The sequence below is a fragment of the Leucopleurus acutus genome, assembly GCF_964270905.1.
Source record: "Leucopleurus acutus genome assembly, chromosome: 15".
NCBI classification, from domain to species: domain Eukaryota; kingdom Metazoa; phylum Chordata; class Mammalia; order Artiodactyla; family Delphinidae; genus Leucopleurus; species Leucopleurus acutus.
The window spans coordinates 53492803-53513033 of record NC_139157.1 but is presented as its reverse complement, the minus strand read 5'-3'; the positions used below and the strand labels follow the sequence as shown (position 1 = coordinate 53513033).

At 40.6% G+C, this 20231-nt stretch overlaps 1 protein-coding gene across 1 annotated transcript; it reads right to left on the bottom strand.

Moving 5' to 3' along the window:
• Positions 1-230: 230 nt before the first annotated feature.
• POPDC3 (popeye domain cAMP effector 3) lies at positions 231-20191 on the bottom strand. The gene is made up of 4 exons (XM_082856133.1): positions 20135-20191; positions 3049-3785; positions 2014-2122; positions 231-1014 (listed from the first exon to the last, which is right to left on the bottom strand). The coding sequence occupies exons 2-4, from the start codon at positions 3531-3533 to the stop codon at positions 733-735; spliced, it is 876 nt and encodes a 291-aa protein (XP_082712259.1). The 5' UTR covers positions 3534-3785; positions 20135-20191; the 3' UTR covers positions 231-732.
• Between the last annotated feature and the right edge of the window lie 40 nt (positions 20192-20231).

Here is a 20231-nt window from a genome sequence, read left to right as displayed (position 1 = left end):
TACATTTTTACTATTTATTCACAAGTATTCTTTTTACTCAGTAATTAGTATGCAGCTTTATTTTTCATGAAATGCCTCTTTTAAAATGTTATTGTAATGATTAGGACTATTACTGTAATGTACTGTAATCATTACTGTAATGATTAAGCGGATGAATTATTTGTAGCAATAAAATAGTCTTCAAGATTGGCGTACTGTTACCTCTTGCATTTATTCTGCTTTCTAGTCATATTAAATAACTTCACATTTAAAATAAGTAAGTGCTGCTCACCACAATAACACATGTTGCTTTCATCAGAGGTTGTAGCAAAAAGTGAATTCTGGAAACACTGGTGTGGACAGTAGCTACCCACTCTCCTGCTGAGAGTACTTACTGGCTGCTTCTTGAGAAGCAACACCTAACTAACTCAGTAGGGCAAGGCAGCAGATTTGAATAAGTCTGAGGACATATTTGAGAACGCAAAATTTCATTCTCCCAGTGCTGATGCAGAAAAGGACAAACTGCCCACAGTTACTCACCGCCCCCGCATATATTCCAATGAGAAATACAGAAAAAAAACTTGTAAAATGTCTTCACAATGCACACATTGAGATGAATGAAACAGCTGGCAGCGGCATCTCGCCTCTGAGTTGGATTTATAAAAATATTAGCTCAATTTTCTGTATTTTGCTATTTCATTCGGGGAGTGATGAAGAGAGTCTTTTATCATTATAAAACTGCAGGCTTCGGTGTCATTTATCACAATGTCGTCTGGAATTCTGCAAATGTTCTGTCAGGGTTGATCTGGACATTTCAGGACTTGACATTTGATAGAAGTTGGGTAACCGGATATCGTAATGGTATCTTTTTCCTATGTATACCCTGTCATTCAAGGCATAGAGTTTATCTGCAATGTCACTGCCAATTAAAACTGAAAACAGGCGGGAGATGTAACGATGCTGAGCCAAGAGCAAGTACAATTTCTTTCTCCTCCAGGACACATATCGACAGTCAGTTTCTGCTGTGAGCGTTACCTAACCGAACATAAGACCACACATAATCAGAGATGAGGAAGCAAGAAATATTCTGCCATGTGGGTTTTTTTTGGCCCCAAATTTTACATGAATTTCTTGTGCTGATTTTAACTTTAAAAAAGCCTACCAACCCACAATATATTGTTAAAATAGAAACTACAAAACTTATTACTATCTATGTAATTTATAACATGAATAATCACAATGTTGTGCCCATCTCCAGTTTATCTGTTTTCTAAGTGTGGGTATCTAGATTTTGCATTTCAGTGAAGTGAGAGTTACTTGATATTAAAACATAATAAAGTTGGCTAGTGTTAGAGAAATATTTCCAAGTCAATCCTGAAGACTGTAAACATTTAACCCTAATGCAGTTTCTGCAGTACCGAAAGAATGAACCTATTCTGCATATGTATATGAATTTGTATTACAAAGACACACACATGGATACACACACATGTATGTTACATGTATTAACCAGAGGAAGTATACCATAATAGACAGAACCTACTGAAAGGATTATCTTTCAAAACTACCAGATATGGCAGCAGAGTAGTGACAGTAAGTTTAGCATTTTGTTGCTAGAAAACAACTGAAATTCATCAGTATTTTGAATTTTAAAAGTCACTTATTTTGTAATAAGGGCAGATTTTTGGTTCTTGGTGTTTTTCTAAACTGTGACAGGTGGCAGTGTTTAGAGTCAGATGTCAATTAATTATATTTGAATTCCCATATACTCAGTTAAGCAAAGAAAAATTTAAGAATATTTATCACAGACTCCTTTCTGTCATATGTAATACCCAATCTTCTCCTTGTTGCCGGACCTATAAAGTGACATTAATCAGCAAGACTCAAGCGGAACTGGGAAGACACGCGTGATACTAAGTACATTCCAAAGCTAAATATAAATCATTCCTATGTCATCTGCTGCTCTGTTTGCTTGTTTCCCTGTTTTTAAACAGGAAGAGGCAGTGTTCACAGTGTGGCCTAGTTATTCTTTACCTGAAAAATGCCTTCCTCTGTGGGTTTCAGTGAGTCCCATTCAGGAGAATCCAGGAACTGGAAGGGGAAGATGTAATGCAGAAATTCGCCATCAACTGTCACTCTGATCCTACAAAGGACATCAGTTATGAGGGAAGGAGAAAGAGAGCACTAAGTTGGGGACGAGGATACGGAACAGTATTTCCGATCTCTGATGTTTTTTATGACTTTTAAAATCTTTAAGGGCAAAATATTAAATTCATACATTACAATAAGTGACAAAAATCCCCTTTAAGATTTATGTACCGCTGTTCCTCCCATGGTTAGGATTCTGGAACAGTGGGTAAGATTCATCAGAAAATTCATCAAACTGTACATTGATGATATGTGCCCATTTCTGTGTATATAATAATCTTTCAATTAAAAGTTTCAATGCACTCAGTCAGATTTTAAATTAAGCAGGAGAACACTGAAGAACATAAAGAAGTACCACTGGAAATACCTCTGTAAACTAAATATTTAACCTTTTAAAAAACATGAATAATCACATTAGTATTTCTTCCTCCAAACTTTCTGTTTTCAAATTTTATATATAGTGCACGTCCCCTTCTAGCAAGTGGGCAATTGCTAGAATTTACTGAAAAAAATGATCATTATAAAATTTAAGTGTTCCTTATTATTTAGAAGAATGCCCTAGCAGAATCTGTTCAAAATACTTTGCGTGCTAACATAAGTATTCTATGAATTTAAGCTGGCATCATCCTCTTGACTCTCATGATTAGCTTGGAAACAAGTAGCATATCCAGACAAACCGATTCATACATTTGATTTCTGTGAAGAAATATTAAGACTCTAAATTATAACCTGCTTCAAGTAAATAATACCCTGTACTCTAAATGCCTATGTCCATGACTCATGTGTTAAGGGCTTTCTCATGCCTCAGCATGCTAAATGCTGCCCAGGACTCTGCTGTGTTGAGATGGAAAATGCAGCAGAAAGAAACACAAGCTAGTAAGGAATAAAGAGGAAAGACATGCAAGCGTCAAGAGTACACACCTTCCTGAAACAAGCAGGGAGAGTTTGTCAATGGAGGTTTTCCCCTGCATGGCATAACAGTGCTCCTTTTCCAAAGTAACCACTTCTGAGCTCATAGCAATGGTTCTGAAGTCAGGCAAAGAGGTCCCCAGAGGCTGGAAGAGGGAGCTGTACAACAGCTGAAATTCTCGCGCAAAGGTTATGCTGCGAACTTGATAGGCGATGTGAACGAACCGCATGAAGCAGATGACAAACAATATAAAATTCCAGGAAAATATGTCAGCTGCACAGACATCTACCCAAGCCCAGATAGCAGAACAGAGGAAACCCAACCCCAGCAAACTGAAGACGTAAAGGAGCCCGAAGAATCCACTGCCACCCATGAAACCTACTACAAATAAAATACTGGCAAGATGATAGATGGCTCCTTCGGCCTCTTGCTTCCAGATGGTGCAGACTGGGTGTTCATCTATTAGGTTCTTCCATAAACTTGAATTTCTTTCCATGGCTGTACTACCGTCTGGTTCACTTCTCAGTTGATGTTGAATGATATCGAAGCAAGTAATTAAGTCCTTTGCTTTTCCATCATCAGAGTTTTGCTCAGTCTTCACAAAACCAGAGAAAGCCCGGACACTGGAGTTGGGGTGATTAAGGGTTTGGTGTGTACGGATCTTGAAAAACTAAGAATCCCATGCTAGCATCCTTAAGTTCATCTGGGCTCCTGATTTAGAACTAGCCCAGCAATATTTTGTGGTTTCCTGTGTGAGAAGAAAACAGAAAGGATTCTAATTAAACAAGGAGAATTGAGAAGTGTATTCAGTGAGTCATCAGCATTCCTTATTCAAGTTGACATCCTATTTTCTATGAAGTTAAAATGTTTTCAGCACAAATACTGAAAGTGTTAAATTTCTAGGATATAAAAATGCATATTTCAGAGTTAGGCTTATTAATAATAATAAATTATTTACAGAAATTTTAGTATTTGTTACAATTAACTAACTGCCTATTTTTCAAGAAAGCTAATAAGCGCTATAATCAGCTGGTCCCTGGAAGAGTAATTCGGTATACCTCAGAATCTCTTGGGACAGTGACTAGATAAGCAGATTCATAGACTGTTTCTGGATATACTGAGTCAGAATCTCTGAGGGTGGAGCCTAAGTGTTGGTATTTTGAACAAGCTCCCCACATGATTTTGATGCATCGATCCATGGCCCTCCATGGCCCACCCTTTTAGAGATACTGTTTGACAATATGTTATTCACTCTTTATAGGTGAAGAATTCGAAGCTCAGAAAGGCCAAGTAATTTATCCAAGGCCACACAGTGGTTGGTGGCAGAGCAGAACTTCAGGACTTGAGCCTGTATGCTAAATCCAATCGTGGTCTCCCATGAGAGATATTTTAAATCAGGCACTGTAAGGAGCCCTAATAAATCAGTAAACATAAGAAACACACAATTAGGAGTCAGATTTTAAGGGCACATAGTAGACTGTGAAAATGTTTAATTAATTAGAGCTAAATTATTCGAGAAATAAAAATTCAGTTCTCCTTCACTGTATTAGAGGCTATTTCAGGTTAAGGGTTGCATCCATATAACTAAATAAATAATAGTACAATTCCTGCTACTTACACATTTATTTACCAGATGGTCAAAAATGTTAGCGACTTGTTCCTCTGCACATATATTCTCTACCCTTTCAGCCATATGGTATAAATGCTAATATGTGATCTGACTCAGGAGAGATTTAACCATGATGACAGAGCTATAGGATATCATTTATCACCAGGTTTCTTAACAATAAATGGTTTCAGTGTGAGGCATTCATTAGATTGACTTTTTTGAAACCAAAATAACATTCAAGAACCTTGAACTTGTGTGCTATATTTAGTGTTTTTATCTTGAGATGGATTTTTCCAGAACACCTGTTAATAAAATATCAGATATCATAGATCTTGTCTCATAGAAAAAAAGTACACAAACAGAGGTGAAAATGACTTAGCTGAAGTGAAAAAAGGAATAGTGTTGCTACCAACAGAACTAGAAATGAAAATAAAGAAGCTGCTGCTGCTGAAGTTCCTGGTTTTTCATCTTGGACAGTGATTCTCTTCTCAGCAAGTAATGACATTGAGAACATCACCAGGGCTTCCCTGGTGGCGCAGTGGTTGAGAGTCCGCCTGCCGATGCAGGGAACACGGGTTTGTGCCCCGGTCCAGGAAGATTCCCACAGGCCGCGGAGTGGCTGGGCCCGTAAGCCATGGCCACTGAGCCTGCGCGTCCGGAGCCTGTGCTCCGCAACGGGAGAAGCCACAAGTGTGAGAGGCCCGCGTACCGCAAAAAAAAAAAAAACAAACCATCACCAGGTGAATCATGAAAAAAAGAAACAACAACACAGACCTATAACTTACAACCATATTGTTATTTCTACTCATGCTGCTTTCAAATACATTTTACACAGTCTGCATCCCTCTAATTATCACTCCACACATCTCTCTGTGAGAGATGAGATTCAAGGCAGACTGGCATGCTGAATATGTTTCATTTCTCCTCTTTAAACAAAACACAAAATTATATATTACTGCACATTCAAAACAAAGAAACGTTTTTAAAAAATACAATGAGTAGTGACAACTGTGAAATGCAGACTGCAAATGTCAGTCCCCCTGCTGTTTAACTTTTAAAACTTGGGTATTTTAAATTAATCAGTTCCTTAGGATGCCAAGCACAGCCATGAAGCCAATATTAAAAAGCACCGCCAGTAGAGCTCTGAACTTGGGTTTGAACTTCCTGAAAAATTTATAATCCTCAACAAATTGTTAAAATGATGCTAACAGGGAGAGGCCATGTAAAATGTTTGTGGCAATTCAGAAGGGAGCTTATGGGAATCTTGTCCCCTTCAACTCTTGACTTGGGGGATATACTGGGCCACCTACATTCCTGGAGTGTGACCCATTATGATTATATGAGGAACTGTGTTTCCGGCCCTTCCCAGTCGGCTTCTGTTTCAATAAGCTGCTACCAAGCCATCTTCCTATCCTTGACACCGTCTCACTCAACAGGGAGTGCTGACTTGCCCTGATTAAATTACTCCACACCCAGCCTTTCTCTGCTTGGTGTGTTTTTATTCAGTCACCAAAACAGATGTACTTTATTAGAAGAGGAAGAACTGACAGGGGCAGGTGATGAGCCTGAGTGTTCCTCTGACATGTGCCAGCAGCACTATACGAATGCTGCACATGATTCATCAACCAGCTGGCTGCTTGAAAAGCCTGTAGGCCTTAAGTCATGTTTTTGGGTAAATAAATGCTGAAATGCCAAAGGAGCACAATGGATTTCTTAAGCACTAAAGTGGGTCTTCCCTGCAAAAGAAGTTAACACATGGGGATACAAGTGACGGAGACAAAATAAAGGGCAAATAAAATATTTCCAAGTTTGCTCTTTACATTGTAAGACCCTGAGTTCTAGGGAATAAGGAAATGTAAAGGCAGGCACAAAGATGCTCAGTGAAATGTGATCTAAACTGGGTGGCAAACTGATGAAGATCAGCTCAGAAATGGCAGTTATCGGTTCAGAACGTGGACATTTATTACCTCGCTGCATCACACTTACTGCTGTGAGGGAGGCAGGATCTCAGGCACCACGCTCAGCCTACAGATGAGCAAGGGGGGGCACCGGACAGGTTAGGTAACTTGCTTCAGGGAAAGGAGGCAGTAAGTCACAGGGTGGAAGTTCCAGTCCTCCACTCAGCTTCATGCCCTCTCCAGCAGGCAATGTGTCTTTCAAGGTTGTGAGTCTGATTTAATGTGTTGGGAGACCAGTGGGATATTCTGCCAGGACAGCTTGGCAGTAAAATAATAATCCTGACAGTGGATATTTGAGACCTGCTATATCTGCTTGTACTGCTCAATCCATAATGCTTAGAATACTGCCAGGGACACAGACATAGAAAGGCACTCATGAAGTAATCTGCTGTATTATTATTCAACATTGACTCACTTCCTCTTCTAGATTCCAGAATTCTTAAGGGGCAAAGACAAATGTTTTTGTACTTCTGACCCTTGGCACTCAGTGAATGTGGATTGAACACACTGGTATAGAGGTACAAGCCCACTCTGCCTTTTCCATCCCCGCTCTCTATCCAATTCAACAGATGTTCTAACATCTTCTGTCACCTAAGGGAACAGAAGTGGAGGAGACCTTGACTGAGGGATTGGGACATCACTTATTTAAGATGTCTGGCACAACTCCAAATTCATAGGAGAATCCTTCTGTCTTTTTAGAACGTTCAGTTCCTTAAGAGCAGTTGAATTCCTGATCTGATTAAAACAACTCTGGTAGCATGTGGTATTGTGTTAGTTTGGGTTGCTAGGCAACGAAGAAGATCAAAATTCCATGAATATTCTACTCATTAATTGGAATCATATCCCAACTTTGGTGTGTGTTCCATATAGGAAATAATCATGAACTTAAAGCTAGTTTTTGCCCCCCAATATATATGATCATGCCCTAATCGCTGGAAGCTGTGAATGTAATCTTATTGGGAAAACAGGTCTCTTTGTAGATATAACTAAGTTAAGGATCTCCGGATGAGAAGACCATCTTAGATTACTTGGATGGGCCAAATCCAATGGCAATTGTTCTTATAAGAGACACACAGAGGATGCAGATAGAAGAGGAGGAAGCAATGTGACCACAGAGGCAGAGACTGGAGTGATGCAGCCATAAATCCAGGAATGCCGACAGCCACCAGACACTGGAAGAGGCAAGGAACAGAATCTCCCTTAGAGCTTCTGGAAGGAGTACACCTACCAATACCATGATTTCAGACTTCTGGCCTCCAGAACTACGAGAGAATAAGTTTATGTTGTTTTGAAAAAAAAAAAAAAAAAAAAGCTAGTTTTCTCTGCTATTTTTTTTTTTTTTTTTTTTTTTTTTTTTTTTTGCAGTACGCGGGTGTCCCACTGCTGTGGCCTCTCCCGTTGAGGAGCACAGGCTCCGGACGCGCAGGCTCAGCGGCCATGGCTCACAGGCGCAGCCGCTCCGCAGCACGTGGGATCCTCCCGGACCGGGGCACGAACCCATGTCCCCTGCATCGGCAGGCGGACTTTCAACCACTGCGCCACCAGGGAAGCCCTCTCTGCTTATCTTTAAGGAGCTGCACTTATTCAGCAACTATGTGCCAGACATATTTGAAAAATTATCTCATTTAACCTGCACAACCCCATGAGGAAAGTACTATTATCTCCATCTCACAGATGAGAAAACTCAGAGAAGGCAAGTAAGCTGTTCAAGGTTACCACACTACTCATATTGGAACTAAGATTCCATCCAGGTCTGCCTGACTCTGAAACTCACAGTTTAAACTGCATCATTCTGCTTCCACAGTACCAGGATTTAGAAAATGTAGGCCTCAGTTTCCTCCCTGCTATGTAGATGAACTCAGACATATTTATTCATCAGTAAAGCAGAGGTAATATCACCTATTCTGTCCACTTTAAAGGGTGCTGGAAGATTCAGATGAGAAAATCTTTATTAAAAATTCTTAGCAAATTTTTAAATAACATAGAAATGCCATTGCTGTATTTGTTGCTTGTATGTTATAGAGCTGAGCCATTTGGAGAATACAGTTTTCAAAAGTTTTCCCGCAGAGGATTACAGTTGAAGACGAACCATCCTTATACTGTAAATTCTAAATTTACTCATTTCTGCAGGAGTGATCTCTATCATTCTTCCCTATCTTGTGTCCTGGCAACCTACTGCTGGCAGGTATAGACCCAGAACCAACCCATCCTTAAGTCTTCACTTTCCAGTGGCCAAGAAGCCAGTCTCTGGAAGCCAACAACAATCTTGTTCCTTAGGTTAGTGTTTAGTGCTTCCCAGCAGGTGTGCCCAGATCACTTCCATCAGAATCACCTGGCCACAGCCAACATCATCTTCAATGGTGAAAAACTGAAACCATTTCCACTAAGATCAGGAACAAGACAAGGTTGCCTACTCTTACCACTATTATTCAACATAGTTTTGGAAGTTTTAGCCACAGCAATCAGAGAAGAAAAAGAAATAAAAGGAATCCAAATCGGAAAAGAAGAAGTACAGCTGTCACTGTTTGCAGATGACATGATGCTATACATAGAGAATCCTAAAGATGCAACCAGAAAACTACTAGAGCTAATCAATGAATTTGGTAAAGTAGCAGGATACAAAATTAATGCACAGAAATCTCTTGCATTCCTATGCACTAATGATGAAAAATCTGAAAGTGAAATTAAGAAAACACTCCCATTTACCACTACAACAAAAAGAATAAAATACCTAGGTATAAACCTACCTAAGGAGACAAAAGACCTGTATGCAGAAAATTATAAGACACTGATGAAAGAAATCAAAGATGATACAAGTAGATGGAGAGATATATCATGTTCTTGGATTGGAAGAATCAACATTGTGAAAATGACTATACTACCCAAAGCAATCTACAGATTCAACGCAATCCCTATCAAACTACCACTGGCATTTTTAACAGAACTAGAAGAAAAAATTTCACAATTTGTATGGAAACACAAAAGACCCTGAATAGCCAAAGCAATCTTGAGAAAGAAAAACGGAGCTGGAGGAATCAGGCTCCCTGACTTCAGACTATACTACAAAGCTACAGTAATCAAGACAGTATGGTACTGGCACAAAAACAGAAATATAGATCAATGGAACAGGATAGAAAGCCCAGAGATAAACCCACACACATATGGTCACCTTATCTTTGATAAAGGAGGCAAGAATTTACAATGGAGAAAGGACAGCCTCTTCACTAAGTGGTGCTGGGAAAACTGGACAGCTACATGTAAAAGAATGAAATTAGAACACTCCCTAACAACATACACAAAAATAAACTCAAAATGGATTAAAGACCTAAATGTAAGGCCAGACAATATCAAACTCTTAGAGGAAAACATAGGCAGAACACTCTATGACATAAATCACAGCAAGATCCTTTTTGACCCACCTCCTAGAGAAATGGAAATAAAAACAAAAATAAATAAATGGGACCTAATGAAACTTAAAAGCTTTTGCACATCAAAGGAAACCATAAACAAGACCAAAAGACAACCCTCAGAATGGGAGAAAATATTTGCAAATGAAGCAACTGACAAAGGATTAATCTCCAAAATTTACAAGCAGCTCATGCAGCTCAATATCTAAAAAACAAACAACCCAATTCAAAAATGGGCAGAAGACCTAAATAGACATTTCTCCACAGAAGATATACAGATTGCCAACAAACACATGAAAGACTGCTCAACATCATTAATCATTAGAGAAATGCAAATCAAAACTACAATGTGATATCATCTCACACTGGTCAGAATGGCCATCATCAAAAAATCTACAAAAAATAAATGCTGGAGAGGGTGTGGAGAAAAGGGAACTCTCATACACTGTTGATGGGAATGTAAATTGATACAGCCACTATGGAGAACATTATGGAGGTTCCTTAAAAAACTAAAAATAGAATTACCATATGACCCAGCAATCCCACTGCTGGGCATATACCCTGAGAAAACCATAATTCAAAAAGAGACAATAGCCAGGACATGGAAGCTACCTAAGTGTCCATCGACAGATGAATGGATAAAGAAGATGTGGCATATATATACAATGGAATATTACTCAGCCATAAAAAGAAACGAAATTGAGTTATTTGTAGTGAGGTGGATGGACCTAGAGTCTGTCATACAGAGTGAAGTAAGTCAGAAAGAGAAAAACAAATACCGTATGCTAACACATATATATGGAATCTAAAAAAAATAAATAAATGGTCATGAATAACCTAGGGGCAGGACAGGAATAAAGACGCAGACCCAGTAGAGAATGGACTTGAGGACATGGGGAAGGGGAAGGGTAATCTGGGACGACGTGAGAGAGTGGCATGGACACATATACACTACCAAACGTAAAATAGATAGTTAGTGGGAAGCAGCCACATAGCACAGGGAGATCAGCTTGGTGCTTTGTGACCACCTAGAGGGGTGGGATAGGGAGGGAGGGAGATGCAAGAGGGAGGAGATATGGGGATACATGTATATGTATAGCTGATTCACTTTGTTATACAGCAGAAACTCACACCATTGTAAAGCAATTATGCTCCAATAAAAATGTTAAAAAAATTAAAAAAAAACTTTATAATCTTAAAAAAAAAATCACCTCGGTGGCTTGTTAAAATGCTCCTTCCCTGGCCCCACCCCAGAACTACTGAGCCAGGGAGGGACCCAGAAAGATGCATTTCTGATAGGCTCCCAGTTGATTCTTATGCACACTACAGTTTGAGAGCCATTATTTTATCTTGTTCCTGAAGGATCTTTGAATTATCCTTGCTTGCAGAGCCTCAGCTGTGTCCATTCCTGGCTGACCACTGGCTGTCCTCCCATGCTGGTTACTCCATGTAATGTTCCCTGATCCCTAGTTGTCTGTCCATGGCTGTAGTGCTGGTGTCCGTGCACCATTCTGCTATCTAGTCTGTCCAGTTGGCATTACAACTTAAGAGAAGAGTCCTAGTCTTAGCTGTGCCCCTAAACAGCGTGTGATTTTAAGCTTCCCAGACCTGCTTCCTCATTGATAAAATGAAAGAGTTGGACAAATAATGTACGGTTCCTTTTAGCTCTAAAATAACACAACTCTCCATGATATGAAATAGAACATTATTCCTAGCATAGGTCAACATGTAGAGCTGAGGGGCAGAACTGAATTACGACTGCAGATCTTAACACCAGGTTTATGACTGGGGCCCAACTCTAGAGACTGTTTAATTATTTAAGAACTGTGGTAGGGCCCAGGCACTGGAATTTTTTCACAAATTTCCCAGGGATTTTGTTATGCAACCAGGGTTACAAACTTTTAGGGGGATAGGGTTGAGAGACACCAGAACATTCTGTAGAGTAAAGGGTCTGAATTTTAATCCTTATTATTATTTTTTAAAAATTTATTTTATTTATGGCCGCGTTGGGTCTTTGTTGCTGCGCACAGGCTTTCTCTAGTTGCGGTGAGCAAGGGCCACTCTTCGTCGCGGTGCACAGGCTTCTCATTGCAGTGGCTTCTTTTGTTGCGGAGCACGGGCTCCAGAGCGCAGGCTTAGTAGTCATGGCACACGGGCTTAGTTGCTCTGCGGCATGTGGGATCTTCCCAGACTAGGGCTTGAACCCGTGTCCCCTGCATTGGGAGGCAGATTCTTAACCACTGAGCCACCAGGGAAGCCCTAATGCTTATTTTTAAAGGGCTGGAAAGGCCCATTTTCTCCTGTGTGTCTTCATTTCCATGCTTTGCTCAGGTCAGGAGGCATTTTTCTTCCTCACCAGTCATCTCCAAGGGGGCTCAAGGTTTGTGGATATGCTGCAGCAGCCTTTCCTTAACATGGTGGCTGAAGTGCACCTTCTAGGTTCTGAGTTTTTACGGCCTTTATTATCAGTCTACACGGCTTCCACTATATATTATATTGCCCATTATATATATTTTCCTTTTTAAAGTGTCATAATTTGCTTATTCTCTCAGTTGGGGTATATATTTTAAGTATTTTTTATATAGCAATGATAACAATGCTCAGGGAGAAAAGCAGTGTCTAGAATATAGTTTTGGAACAAGCAGGTTAATAAGCCAGGAAGTCCAAGTGAGATATGATCAATACCTGAATCAATGGCTTAGGTGTTGGACTAAGAAGAAAGGAAAGCATATATTAGACCATGAGGAAGAAATGAAAGGAAGATGTGTCTCTACTGAGACAGAGGAACAGAAAAGGGATGAAGATGCTTTCATCTTCCTTTCATCCCTTTCTTTCCCGAAGCTCGGAAAGAAATCAGAGGAAAGGGGGACTCATTTTGAGTCATGTTTAACCTGATGCACTTGGTCTAGCAACAGAGTTCACAACAGAAGATAAGGGGCAGGATGGAGGGGTATGTAACAGTTGTCTTGTAATAACACAGGACAATCCTGAGTAAGGACTGGAGCTGGCAAGACTATCTAGAAAATTGAGTACAAAGAGAAATGAGAGTTGAAATTAAATGCCCATGATCAGAGGCCTTAGAATTCTAGGGGTGTGCTGGCTATTGCCGGAGCCAGGAGCCACATGTGGCTGTTGAGCCCCTGAAATATGGCTGGTCTGAAGTAAGACGTGCTGTGCACAAGGGATTGCGAAGACTTAGTACAAAGATAAGGAATAAGTCGTGAATAACTTTTATATTGGTTACATGTTGAAATGATAATGTTTTGGAAATACTGGATTAAATAAAACATGTTATTAAAGCTAATTTCACCCATTTCTTCTTAGTTTTTAATGTTGCTACTAGAAAATTTTAAATTACGTATGTGGGGCTTCCCTGGTGGCGCAGTGGTTGGGAGTCCGCCTGCCGATGCAGGGGACGTGGGTCCGTGCCCCGGTCCGGGAAGATCCCACGTGCCGCGGAGTGGCTGGGCCCAGTGAGCCATGGCCGCTGAGCCTGCGCGTCCGGAGCCTGTGCTCTGCAATGGGAGAGGCCGCAACAGTGAGAGGCCCGCGTACAGCAAAAAAGAAAAGAAAAAAAAAAAGTAAATTACGTATGTGGCTTGCATTATATTTCTCTTGGACAGTGCTGGTCTAGAGCCTCTCAAGCAATAAGAGAGAGGAAATGAAAAGACTTGACATGATGCTGTGCAAACAGTGCATATGTATAGCATATAAATGTATAAATATGGAAGAATTATCTAAGACTAAGAGCAAAGAGTTGATATCAAGGTAAATGATATTGGCTACAATATTCATATGCTACAGTCAGATATTATCCAAGGCATAGATGTGTCACCATCTGGTTTCTGCCTAAAAAGATGGCCAGCTCCACTACAGCTCTTGGCCTCTTTATCCTACCAAGGAAGGCACTACTTTTTCCTTTTCCCTTAGGAGAATTCTACTTTTCTAAGCAATTATATTACATGGTCTTGTTTTATCATTTCATCTTCTGATGATACCTCATGGTATACACTGTAAATCTCAGACAGACAATCTTATAAATTTTACGCTGGAGATTGGATTGTGGCCTTCTGGATTCCAGAAGGTCCACACCAGCCTTTATTTGCACATCATGCCTAAGTCTCTTCATGTACCACTAGGCTTCTAGGCTGGAGTATGCCTTTGACTTTCATACCATGCCCACAGGCTACGAAGGGCTTCTCTGATTCTCTTGTCTCAGCTAAAGTCACACTTGATTATCTGCAGCCATGCTTGCTTTCTCACTTTATCATGTACGGTGGTAGGGAGAATTCTAAGATTCCTGCCCTGCTTGTGTGCACGCCCTATAATCCCCTTCCCTTGAGTCTGGGCAGAACCTGTGAATGGCATGGGACAGATGCTCCCTTGATTAGTTAACATTATATGGCCAATGGTGCTGGAGTAGTCACCACTGCGATTATGTTAAGTTATATAACACTCCACTGTAGGACTTGAGAGGGATTGGAAATTAGACAAACATATTCTTACTGGCCTAGAATAAAGCAGACACCATGCTATGACATGCCTGTGGGGGCCACAAGGCAAGGAACTGCAGGCAGTATCTGTGAGCTGAAAGAAGTACCCAACCAACAGATACCAGGATAATCAGTCCTACAACCACAAGGAGCTGAATTCTGCCAGCACCCTAAAAAGCTTGGAAAAGGACCCTGGACTGCAAATGAGGGGTGCAGTGTGGCTGACACCTGGATTGCAAGCTTGTGAGGCCCTGAGCTGAGGATCCAGTTTAGCTGTGCCTGGACTTCTGACTCATAAAAACTGTGAGATAATAAATTTATGTTGTTTTAAGCCACTAAGTTTGTGGTAATTTGTTACAAAGCAATAGAAAATGAATACACACACAGTATACACCAATACTAACTATACATGAGGCTTTCCATTAATCTAATAATCTACATTCTATGACGGACTTGGAATATAGGTCTGTGGAGCAGAAGACACTCAATCCTTGCTAGATTTAAATTAGGAAAATCAGGTGGTAACAGGTCTTCAGTCATATCTGGAAAACAAGAGGGTAGCAACGAAGACCCAACGCAGCCAAAAAAAAGAGAAAAAAAAGAAATTACAATTTTTGGAGCAACAGAAGGATAGGTTGAGTCCTATGTCGAATCATGCAGTGCCCTATAATTCTTAATTTGAAGACACAGCAGTAAACCTCTCCTTCTCAAGCTCATCATTTGATTGCTTTAAACAAACCCCCATACTCTGCTTCAAGTTCTTCTGACTTTCCATGTCCTGGAAATGGTTAAAGGCATAAGCAGGAAGCCATTCACCTTTGATCACCTGTTATCATGTCAAGCAGTAAGTTCACCTAAGATTCCTGATGAAAGATGCAAGAGAAGCTGGAATCACGAATGCATTAACAGTTTTTTCTTGATATGAATCCAAGGTAGACACCTTCACTTACCTCTCCTCCAAGTGTCCTATATGCAACAAATGAACTCACTTTTTCTATGTTTATTTACTTCAGGTTCTCATTTTCCTTCCTGGCAAACACACCTATTAAGTTCATGTGTGCTAGCTAATTGGCTATAATCTTTCCTTTGTCATTTTTTCGGGCTTAAGGAGCACGTGGATCACACACCAGAGTCAACGATGTTTGAAACCACCAAACCAGCCACTACTGGTGCTAACAGGAGCACTTCTGCAGGGAATGACCATTTCAAGTGTTCGTATATAGACAGGAGCTTTCTCTTTGGCTGTGAGAAAGATTGTTCACTGGTCCTCCATCCACGTGCTGAACGATCTTTCCTTTCTTTGATTTCTTTCAGCCTCGTTGTTATTGACTTTGTAGTACTTGAGCTTATTCCAGCCATAGATGTTTCTTTTTTGTGCATTTCCTGTCATGATCTGCAATGTGGATTATTCCCTTATTCCTGCTGCTCAGGAAATACTACATATTCTCTTGATTCTTTCAAAATATTTGATTATCTCAAGCTTCTCTTCAATATTGAAGCTTTCCTTTTGCATGCACTATTTTTCTTTTTTGAATCAAGATGCTTAAACATTCTTGGGATGTTGAATCAGTGTGTTTTTATGTAGAAAAATTCCTAACTGCAAAAGAATAGCAAAACACAATCTTGCAGGATACCACATGGTGAACCAAGGTAGCTGGTAGACGTTGAGGTCTCTGTGTGTTGGCATTTTGTGTATTCCTACAGGGCTCAGTTAGCTGGTTGCAGTTTACTGTGTTCACCTGGTGTTTCTGGCTGAGTAAATCATGTATAAGCAAGTGCAAAACTTGTGTTATGCTCAAATTGTTCCCTAATATTTCAATTGCATTGGAGTGACGCTGGTTTTCAAAACAAGCATTATAGCATAATTGACTGCATCATCAACTTTCAAATGGCCAGGAAAATATTACTAATTAACATACGCAGTAATTCAATAAATTCCTGCCCTCATGGGGCTTGCATTTTAGTGAATTTCAAATGTTGACATAATTAAAACCCAGCTTCAAATTATGAGATCTAAAATAATCTAAAAGTACGTCTTATATGCAAAAAACTTAAGCTACTTAAAACTCATTTAAAGTCAGTTGTTGCATATTGAATTTTAAAATAAATGCTACATTTTAAAAGACAGTCTAAAGTCTTGAAAACCAAAATGCAAACAAACTTGTTTTTTAGAACTTCCATCAAAGACCAAAAGCAAACAGACAAATAAACCCCCAAACATTATATGTGTCATTGGAGTACCACATTACACAGTAATGTGTCTTTATCCTTCTGGTTGTATAAATGCAAAAAAGACATATGGAATGATCTTCACTTAATCTTAAGGGTGGTTATTCTTGTATGGTGGGACACTACTTTTTTCTTTGCACATATCTGTATTGTTTGCTTACTTTATTTTTTATTTATTTATTTTTTTGGCTGTGTTGGGTCTTCATTGCTGCGCAAAGGCTTTCTCTAGTTGTGGCGAGCAGCAGGGCCTATTCTTCCTTGCAGTGCATGGGCTTCTCATTGCGGTGGCTTCTCTCATTGCAGAGCACAGGCTCTAGGTGTGCAGGCTTCACTAGCTGTGGCACGTGGTCCCTAGAGTGCGCGGGCTTCAGTAGTTGTGGCACGCAGGCTCTAGGGCACAGGGCTTCAGTAGTTGTAGCACGTGGGCTCAGTAGTTGTGGCTTGTGGGCTCTAGAATGCAGGCTCAGTAGTTGTGGTGCATGGGCTTAGTTGCTCCGCAGCATGTGGGATCTTCCTGGACCAGGGATCGAACCCATGTCCTCTGCGCTGGCAGGTGGATTCTTAACCACTGCACCACCCACCAGAGAAATACCTGCTTCCTTTATAATACCCTCACAAAACCAAAAGGTGGTTTTATATTAATTTGAGAATTTTTAAATACAAAAATTTCAGAGAATAAAAATCCATGAATCCAACAACCAGAATTAACAAATATCATGTGATATTTTTGGATCCTTTTAAAATAAAAAAAATTTTCACAAAAAATTGAAGATCACCACGGATTGCTCTCCAGTATCATTCCCCACCCATCCATTCACTCTATATAATTGTATTTTTCTTTCCTGTCCATCTAGAATAATTTTAAAAATTCCAATTAAAAATGAAATGCTAGATTAGAAATATATCTTATAAGGTGGGGTTTTGTTCAGATTCACTCTTAAATTTTTGTTCTGATGAATAATTTTAAACATATTCCAAAACAGAGAAAATAATATATAATGAATCCCTATATACCCATTACCAAGATTCAACAATTGTCAAGATTTTGTCACATGGAGTTTCTGAAATCAAAAGCAAAAAATTGACCTACTGTTCAACCTACAGTTTGTTCAGTCATTAAACAAACACCTACTCAGGAAGACAGGGAGAACTAAGATGAGCTGTGCTCTTATTATGTGCCAGACACTGGCTCTTGCCTATGCTGACCCACTTAGGAGTCACAACAACTCTGCAACCCAAATAGTATTATCAGCATTGTTCAGAATGGAAAATGAGGCTCAGAGAGATGAAAGTTCTTCTATAGGCTCAGCTGCTATAGACCATTTTCTAGACCATAAATCCCTCCTCCCCCGCCAATTTCAGAGTGTGTGTGTGACAGTCACTAGAGGTTATTCTGCTGAAAAGCACAAAATGAGAAGATCTCACTTTGGGTCTGTATGAATTGATCCCTGAATTCTCTGGGCTGGAGGAGGATCCAGCATTGTTACAGGAACTTTAAGTCAGCAACTTTTGGTTATTTATTTAATTTATAAAATAACCGGTTGTAAATTTCACTTTAAGACATTTTTGTCTAACTACTTAGATAAAAGAGAAATATTTTCCCCTTTTCTTTAAAAAAAAAATCACATTAATGACTCAATATACTCTTGTAAATTCTTACTTATTCTCTATAGCTCATAATCCCAGCTGACCAACACCCATAATTACAAAAAAAAGATTTCAATCGCAATTTGCAGGCTTGCAAATCTATCCTGGATATTTTCCAAAGCTGTTTCAAAACTTCTTGCCTGTCATGTCGCTATGTGTTGTTATGCTCACACACTACAGCAAATGCTTCATAACCATTCTTGATCTTTCCTGGGGACTGTTTCAAAATAAGCAGACGTGAATGCTCCAGTGTGTCAACGCTATTAGTCAGTCTTGTGATAAGAAGCATGGGATTTCCATGACACATTTTTATTTAATAACATAGAATATCACCATTTAGAAACCCAGGATGCACAATGATTCAGCTATTCTGAGAGACTGATGAGATTAAAGAAACTCAATTATCAAATGTCTCCCAGTTTATATGTATAAAATTTTAGGACAGATAACATCTTACTCTAGATTTCACTTAATATTTGTATCCCAAACTCTTCAAAAGACAAACCCAGTCTCCCAGAGAAGGAAAGAGGCTTAAAGATCATCTGGGATCAGCCAGACCTCTTTATTTTGCAAATGTGGAAGGAGATCCAATTTTTGTCTTGTTTATATTTTGTTTCAAGTAGTTCTTATTTGGTTTTCTCTTGCCATAAAGAACAATGCCAAGTTCCTGTACTGTCACACCAGGGATATGTTCATGCAACAGTCCTTGGTATTAAAAATAACAGAAAAGAAAATAGCCACTAAACTTTAGTATGAACAGAGAGCAATAATTTTTTTAAGGCTGCCATAAAACTCAATTGCAGTGTGCAAGCTTGCAAATTGAAAATACCTAACCATAAAAGTTGGAGTGAAACGTCAGGAAGGAAGGCTGTCATATTCTAGAAGTTTAGAAAATCAAATTCGGTTATGTAGAAAAGTGGGTTTCTAATTCTACCTTTCCATTTATTTACATATAGAACTTTTTGCAAAATATCTCCTGACTAAAACAATTTTTTTTTTTGGCCATAGTCCTATTACTGTATTTGATTCTGTGCCTTTAATCTTTTCTTAAAATACAGACCCTCAAAATGTATCATACCTCTGTAACCGACCTTGGTGAGGAGGTAATTTAGTGGTTTTCAAACGTCTTTTTCTTTCCTTCCTTCCCTTTTTTTTTCAGGGGCATTCCCCAAATAGAGTAAACAGGTCAGCGTGACCTTGGATGAGGTAGCTTTCTCGGTCCCCAACTCAGCGTGAAACCCTGCCCCTAGTCAGACCGTTTGCAGAAGGAAACTTCCCGCCGCTGCCCGACTTCCCCAAGGCCAACCTAAAGATATCAGGGCCCCCAGAAGCAGCTTTTCTCCCTCGAAAATCCGGCCTTTTGGGGGGACTCCAAGGTGCCCGGGGCAAGAGTGGGACCAACAGCAGAGGTGGGAGGAAGATTCACCTCTATGCGAGGACGACCCGAGCGCCCAGGGCCCGCGCGCCGACCCGCAGCAGCGATCCCCCCACGACCGCCAAGCTCGAGCGGCGCCCCGCGGACCCGGGGCTAGCCGCTGGCTCGAGTGGGGCTGGAGCCCGGCGGCGGAGCGGCGCGCGCAGTAGCACCGGCGGCGAAGCACCGGCGCTGCCGGGGGTCTGCGGCAAGCGGCCCCCACCCGGGGGCGGGGCCGGTACAGAGGCCTCGCCCGGCGAGCGGCCCCGGCGTTGCCAGGTGTGAGGGTGCGGACGGCGGCGGGAGAGAGGCGGCCGAGGCGCCCCGGCTCCCTCCTTACCTGGCCTTCCCCGGCCCCGCGCTGAGCTCCGGCCTCGCGCCCGGAGAAGTTTCCCAGCCGAGCGCGCCGGGCCCTGGCAGCCGGCGCGAAGCCCCCG

Coding starts and splice junctions, on each gene's coding strand:
- POPDC3 (XM_082856133.1), bottom strand. CDS start 3,533: ATGGAAAGAAATTCAAGTTTATGGAAGAACCTAATAGATGAACACCCA. Junction 2,123..3,048: donor TCCCTGCTTGTTTCAGGAAG/GTGTGTACTCTT, acceptor TGTCCTTTGTAG/GATCAGAGTGACAGTTGATG. Junction 1,015..2,013: donor CAGAGGAAGGCATTTTTCAG/GTAAAGAATAAC, acceptor ATGTTCGGTTAG/GTAACGCTCACAGCAGAAAC.